This window comes from Tiliqua scincoides, unplaced genomic scaffold (genome assembly GCF_035046505.1).
Source record: "Tiliqua scincoides isolate rTilSci1 unplaced genomic scaffold, rTilSci1.hap2 HAP2_SCAFFOLD_169, whole genome shotgun sequence".
NCBI lineage: Eukaryota > Metazoa > Chordata > Lepidosauria > Squamata > Scincidae > Tiliqua > Tiliqua scincoides.
The window spans coordinates 26,316-34,277 of NW_027101421.1; the positions used below are offsets into that span (position 1 = coordinate 26,316).

General features: G+C 42.0%; 2 protein-coding genes across 2 annotated transcripts; both read right to left on the minus strand.

Moving 5' to 3' along the window:
* Nucleotides 1-2,406: 2,406 nt before the first annotated feature.
* LOC136635957 (large ribosomal subunit assembly factor BipA-like) lies at nucleotides 2,407-4,238 on the minus strand. The gene is given in 2 exon segments (XM_066611017.1): nucleotides 2,407-3,746; nucleotides 3,749-4,238. Coding segments are annotated over 2 exon segments (1,830 nt in total).
* Nucleotides 4,239-4,306: 68 nt separating this feature from the next.
* Nucleotides 4,307-6,426, minus strand: LOC136635958 (ATP-dependent Clp protease ATP-binding subunit ClpA-like). The gene is given in 2 exon segments (XM_066611018.1): nucleotides 4,307-5,649; nucleotides 5,652-6,426. Coding segments are annotated over 2 exon segments (2,118 nt in total).
* Between the last annotated feature and the right edge of the window lie 1,536 nt (nucleotides 6,427-7,962).

Sequence of the window (7,962 nt, forward strand, 5' to 3'; positions counted from 1 at the left end):
CAACCACCACACGTAGTTCAAGCGGTACTGGAGGCATTTCTCCTGCAGGAAGAAGACTCGGAAAACCTTAATCATTGTAACCAGGATATGGAAAAGGAGGAAAATACCGAAGCAGAATCCGAAGTAGACGAGCTCTTTGATTCCGTAAGCAGTGAAGAAGAAGATCCAAATTCAAGCGTAGATTCTGCAACAGTGGAAGGCAGCGAAAAAGAGAAAGGTTTACAGTAGGCGTTGTGATATATACGAACTCCAACACACAAATGCTTCAAACATATAAATTCCCATCATATATGTTCTAGAGCTTGCACTATGTGGGACATGCTCCACGTCACTCCCCTTAAATCTGGAGCTTTTTCTATACTTCCAAGTAAGGAATCTGATAACGCAACTTCAACCCTATCAATCTTGATGAGCGAAAGGTAGCCTTTCCGGTAAAAATTTATGTTTAGCGTCAGGACACCTTTCAAGCCCAATACACACATAGCTGTGCCCGCTGTATTACCCAAAACTCATTTAATCGTGTTGAAGCCTTTCTACACTTCTCAGCAAGGAACCTGATAATGCAACTTCATAACCTATTATCAACCTTGGTAATGGGAAGGTAGCCCTTGCAAATGTTACAAACATTGGCCAGTCTGTGTTTGGCGGCTACTATTGTGTGGAAAGAGCTTAATAATCTTCTCTTGCAGAAATAATCCAAGGAAAACTCCCTAAACCAAGCGCTCAAGAACGACCCGGGAAATTACGGCACTGCCTCCCGCAATGCCAGGAGCCTTGATTCGCTTCTTTCACTTCATCAGATATCTAAAAACAAACCGGCACCCTAGAAGCGCAACAATACTGCAAAGTTCGCACAAGCAAGAATGTCCAGCTTTTAAAAAGGCGCACACCCAAGATAACCACCCCATAATACAAGCTGAGCAGTTTCACATACTCAGAATCACATACAACTTCTAAATTCTCGTCATATATGTTCTAGAGCTTGTACTATGTGGAACATGCAAATTCCACGTCGCACTCCTTGGATCTGGAACCCTTTCCACACTTCCAAGCAAGAAATCTGATAACGCAACTTCAACCCATCAACCTTGATAAATTTATGTTTAGCGTCAGTACACCTTTCAAGCCCAATACACACATAGCTGTGCCGCTGTATTACCCAAAACTCATTTAATCGTGTTGAAGCCTTTCTACACTTCTCAGCAATGAATCTGATAACGCAACTTCAACCCATCAACCTTGATAAGTGGAAGGTAGCCTTTCCAGTAAATCATGTTTGCGGCAAGATACTTTTCAAAGCCCTATCACGCATAGCTGTGCCTGCTGTATTACCCAAAACTCATTTAATCGTGTTGAAGCCTTTCTACACTTCCAAGTAAGGAACCTGATAACGCAACTTCAACCCATCAACCTTGATAATGGGAGGGTAGCCTTTCTAGTAAGTTATGCTTGCGGCAAGGTGCTTTTCAAAGCCCTATACACGCGTAGCTGTGCCTGCTGTATTACCCAAAACTAATTTAATCGTGTTGAAGACCTTTCTACACTTCCAAGTAAGGAATCTGATAACGCAACTTCAACCCATCATCAACCTTGATAATGGGAAGGCAGCCTTTCTAGTAAGTTATGCTTGTCAGCAAGACACTTTTCAAGTCCTATACACGCATGGCTTAGCTTCTCTATAACTTCCAGATTATCACACAGTGCTATCCTCTTATCTTCTCTTACCTTCTTGTATCCCTCATTCAATATCTTCAGCAGCTCCATCTCTATTTCTTCTAAATCCAAAAACTTTCTTATTTCCTTTCCACTTAAAGATTCTATTTCCTTTTCTACAATGTATGTGACCTGCATCTGCAATTCACTTAGGTACTCAAGAAACTGACTCATCCGAATACGCACAAAATAGACAATGCACATAGCTTCACAGCAAAACTCTAATTTTTTCTTTCTAAGAATTCATCACTCTCGCATTCCTCTACCACCTAGGTCTCTCCTGAAAACTAAAACTACTCGATAGACGCGCCTTAGCTCCCCCGGCTACAATGCTGTAAAGAAGTACACGCAGTACGCATAGCTCCCTCCCGGAAGAATATTCCATATTTTAGTTATCACTCGTCAACGCAAAGTCAGCAGCCCATACGGCTATACTACTATAAAGAACATCATGTCCTATCTGTACATCATATATATTGCGCAGTAGCTTACAAGCGCTTCTCTTTCTTAAATTTTATAGAATGTCTCAACATTGGATATACCGCTTGGAGCTACCCTCATCAAAATACTAAAAATAACTCCAAAACTACTTGATATCTCCTAATCGCAGACTCTGCAGAATACACCTAAACTTTTCTACAACAAAAGTTCTCAGCTGAATACTAAAACATCGCACACGTGCTCTTGTTAACCTTAATTGCCTTTAGTCGATCTTGCGAATCTCTTGCGTTCATTGGGATCTAAAAATCTCTTTCTTAATCTCACAGATTTTGGTGTACACTCAACCAGTTCATCGTCGTTGATGAACCCTATCATTTCTTCCAAAGTCATCAACTTCGGAGGAACTAACCTCACTGCTTCATCGGAGCCTGCAGCCCTGATGTTCGTCAAATGTTTCCCCTTCAGAACATTGACTTCTATGTCGTTATTCCTATTATGTAGCCCTACTATCATCCCACCATAAACCTTCTCTTGCGGTTTGATAAACATCCAACCCCTTTCCTGTAGGTTGAAAATGGCATACGCTACCGCCTCACCCTGACCAGTGGAGATCAAAACACCATTAACTCTACCTGGGATATCACCTTTATGCGGTGCATAACCATGAAATAAACGGTTCATAACCCCAGTACCTCTGGAATCAGTAAGAAACTCCCCGTGGTAGCCTATAAGCCCCCTAGATGGAATTAAGAAAACCATTTTCACCCTACCATTCCCAGAAGGAGACATATCTTGCATATCCGCCTTGCGGAAATTTAATTTCTCCATTATGATGCCGCTGAATTCCTCATCAACATCTATGATAACCTCTTCTATAGGTTCTAATAGCGTGGAGCCTTCCTTCTTAAACAACACACGTGGTCGTGATACAGAAAGCTCAAACCCTTCCCGTCTCATGGATTCAATCAGCACGCCAAGCTGAAGTTCCCCTCTACCACCAACCTCGTAGGAATCACTCCTCTCTCCTTCTTTAACCGTAATTGCAACATTGGTCTCAGCTTCAGACAGTAGCCTACCCTTAATTACTGTAGAAGTAAGCTTAGTACCCTCGGTTCCCGCGAGAGGTGAGTCATTTACACCAATGGTAACTGCCATCGTGGGTGGATCAACCGGAGTAGATGGTATGGGATCATTTACTGAAACATCGACTATACTATCCGAAACCGAGGCTTTCTCAAGTCCGGCTACTGCTATGATATCCCCAGCTTCCGCCTCTTCAACAGGTACTCTCTTCAACCCAGAAAAGGAAAGGAGCTTGGTGAGCCTCCCACTTTCAATCACCTCCCCTGCCAAGTTTAATACTTTAACCTGAGAGTTAATTCTGGCCTTGCCCTGATAAACCTTGCCGGTCAGAACCCTACCCAGAAACTTATCTGACTCCAAAAGGGTAAGAAGCATGCTGAAGGGAGCCTCGCAGTCGTATTGCGCCGGTTTCATATATCCCAAAATTGCATTAAACAGAGGTGATAAATCTTTCTTATCCTCTGATAAATCGTTTACACACCACCCACTCCTTCCAGAAGCGTACAACACGGAAAATCCAGCTGTTCACTTGTTGCATTCAGATTAATGAATAACTCATAAATCTCATCCAATACTTCACTCACCCTACTATCCGTGCGGTCTACCTTATTAACCACAACTATGGGTAAAAGACCTGCTCTTAACGCTTTCAGCAGTACAAACTTAGTCTGCGGCATGGGACCTTCCGCAGCATCTACAAGAAGTAATACCCCATCTGCCATAGAGAGTACTCTCTCTACCTCACCACCAAAATCTGCGTGCCCAGGAGTATCTATCACATTGATTTTGTGGTCCTGCCACATAATTGCGGTACACTTCGCAAGAATGGTAATCCCCCTTTCACGCTCTAGGTCATTACTATCCATCACCCTTTCAACAACTTCCTGATTGTCTCTCAGGGCACCACTTTGCTTGAGCATGCTATCTAGAAGCGTGGTTTTGCCATGGTCAACGTGAGCGACAATAGCTAGATTACGGACAGAATTGTGGCTACTAGACATACACTTTCTCAATGTGCAAAGGGACAAATCTATAGGGATTTTACTAAATAATCAATTATTAAAAAGTATCACAGCACACCATCAACAGACTTCTCAAAAAATTCATATATGAAGTCTGCACGCTCTGGGTCAAGTCGTATCTCTACTCGTCCCCCTTGTTTCAACTTTCCAAATAACATTTCCAGCGCCAAGTGCTTCTTTATTCTCTCAGCAATAATGCTTTGTACTCTTCTAGCCCCATAATCTTGTTCTTGACCTACTTTTGCAAGAAATGCCAGTGATGCTGCATCTATGCTAATTTCTACACCCTTTTTCAACAGCTGCTCTTGTAATTCACCTATAAATTTATTTACTACCTTTTCCATAACATCAGTGCTCAGATACGAGAATGAAACTACTGCATCCAAGCGATTACAAAACTCCGGACCAAAGATTTTCTCCATAGTTTTGTGCTCGCTACCAACGTGGAAATTGCGACTTCGGTCAAAACCGACAGCATTCCTGCTAAACTCTACGGCACCTGCATTAGTAGTTAGCATTATGACAACGTTACGGAAGCTAACCTTTCTACCGTATGTATCCGTAATATATCCATAGTCCATTATTTGAAGCAACACGTTGTACACGCTACTATGTGCTTTCTCAATTTCGTCTAACAAAAGTACACTGTATTGATTGCGCGCTATAACATCTGTTAGAAGCCCTCCTTGATCATATCCAACATATCCTGGAGGCGAGCCTATCATCCTGGCAACAGTATGAGCCTCCATATATTCGGACATATCAAACCTGATTAGCTTCATGCCCATATGTTGCGCCAGCTGTTTTACCAGCTCTGTTTTTCCTACCCCGGTTGGACCTGCGAATAAATAGCTAGCTAATGGTTTTTGTCGGTCTCTGAGACCAGCTTTGGCAATCCTAATTGCGTCTACAACTTGAGATATCGCTTCATCCTGTCCAAAAATTACTTTTTTTAGATTATCCTCCAGACATTGCACCTTATGCAAGTCACTTGCCAATAAATTATCACACGGTATCTCAGTAATCCTAGAAACAATAGTCTCTATATCTTCGCCCGTCACTACCTTTCCAACGCCGGTAGAAGTGGCTCGAAGTTTACCGTAAACCCCTGCTTCATCTAGAACATCAACTGCCTTATCAGGAAGCATTCTCTCCGATATATACCTGTCCGACAATTCTGCTGCATACCTAACCGCCTGGCTGGTATAGTGAACATCGTGATAAATTTCGTAGTAGGACTTTATTCCATCCAGTATCTTAACTGTCTCCTCAACAGTGGATCCTTCAACGTTGATTTTCTGATATCTCCTTACCAAAGCGCGATCCTTTTCAAAGTTGCTGCTATACTCTTTGTATGTCGTGGCACCTATACACCTTATAGATCCACGGCAAGCGCAGGTTTGAGTAAATTGCTAGCATCCAGCGGGCTACCGCTTGTTGACCCAGCACCAATTATGGTGTGTATCTCATCAATGAACAACACCGCGTTCTTTTTGTTCTCTATGGCCTTAATGACTCCCTTGATCCTCTCCTCAAAATCTCCTCGATATCTGGTACCGGCCAACAGAGCTCCCATATCCAAAGAGTATATTTCCACTAACTTCAGCTGTTCAACCACATTGCCTTCAATAATCCGCAGCGCTAACCCCTCCACTATAGCAGTTTTTCCAACTCCAGAATCTCCAACATATAAAGGATTATTCTTCCTTCTACGTAATAAAACCTCAATTGTCCTTTCCTGCTCGTACTGCCTGCCAATGACGTAGTCTATCTTTCCCTCTTTAGCTAGTGCATTGAGATTAACGCAATACGCCTCCAAACTTTCACCATCCTTGGATATTCCCTCCTTTGCAACATTAGGAAACGTAACCATTCCCTTCTTCTTTGCGAGATCCATTTCCCTAGTCAAATCCTGCTTCTCGTAACCTTCATCCTGGTAGTCGCGACTCGAAATAAAACTGACCACGTCAATATACTTGACATTGTGCTCGCTTAAGAAAGAAACGCTATAGGAGTCTTTTTCCAAAAAAATTTCCGCTAAAACATTCACACCATTAATCTCATCCTTTCCAGAAGCGTGAGCATGAATGATCGCTCTGTGCACTACCTTCTCAAAAACTGCACTAGGTCTGACCTCGTATATATTTTGGTTTATCACCATAGACATTTCATATCTTAAGAAGTTTATAACAGTAGTCCTCAAGCTGTCTATGGATACCCTGCATACATATAGAACCCTTCTAACATCTAAATCGTCAGTCAAAGCTAATAAAAGGTGCTCCAAAGTCGCGCATTCGTGTCGAAAATCACACGCAATTGACAGAGCTCTATGTAAGCTGGCTTCAAGATTCTTAGATAACACTAAATCACCTCCAATCCTTAGTTGCAGGGTAGCATCCAAGCATTAAAATACCCTGAAAACAAAATTTGGACTCAGCCAAATAAAAGTGCGTATACTACTACCTATGGTGTATTTTTTGTCTGGCATCTAGGGGCAAATATGAACTTATCTTACGGCAGCATTCTTGAGTTCATCACTCTATTGGCCCTGGAGATGATTTTAGGCATAGATAACCTAATATTCATTATCATGATCACCAAAAAGCTCCCTCCCCGTACACAAAATAAAGTACGCATTTGCGGAATAGGCGTTGCATTATTGGCACGTTTTGCAATGGTCTTTCAAGCTTCCTCTCTCCTATCCATGAATACTAAAGTTTTTTCATTCCATGGCATAGGATGTTCTTACAGAGATATCTTTATGATTTTAGGAGGAGTATTTCTCATCTACAAAAGCGTAAAAGAAATATACTTTGAAATCTTCCCTAGAGAACCGTCCGATAAATCCAACAAACAGGTGTCCGGAAGTATTTTCCCTGCAATCATACAGATCACTTGGATTGATCTTATGCTATCTCTTGACTCCGTAATATCTGCTGTAGGTATCACAGAAGAAGTATCCACTATATGCGTAGTTTTCTTCATTTATAGCATTTCAGCGATATTTTTATCTCAAAGCCTGGCAACATTTATACACAAAAACGATAATATCAAGATTATTGCGTTGTTGTTTATAGGAGCACTTGGATTTTTACTAACACTTGATGGGTTCAGTGTGAAAATCTCACACAACTACTTGTACGCAATGTTACTTTTCACAGGTGTTGTAGAAGCGGTAAAAATGCTAAAACAGCGCTCAGCACGAGAGTAAGCACTGCAAATATCACCACAGTACTACTACTTCTCCAACTCGGATATCAGTCTTACTGACGCAATTATCAAACCCTGCATCCAGTTTGAAGCATAACCCCGGAGAACGTACCACAGGCTTAGGCACCTACCGGTAACACTTGACGGTTTCGTGTGAAAATCTCACACAATATCTGTACGCAATGTTACTTTTCACAGGCACTGTAGAAGTAGTAAAAACGCAAAACAGCGCTCAGCACGAGAGTAAGCACTGCAAATATCACCACAGTACTACTACTTCTCCAACTCGGATATCAGTCTTACTGACGCAATTATCAAACCCCGTATCCAGCTTGAAGTATAACCCCGGAGAACGTACCACAGGCTTAGGCACCTACCGGATCCCTACTAACACTTGACGGTTTCGTGTGAAAATCTCACACATGCAATGTTACTTTTCACAGGCACTGTAGAAGTAGTAAAAACGCAAAACAGCGCTCAGCACGAGAGTAAG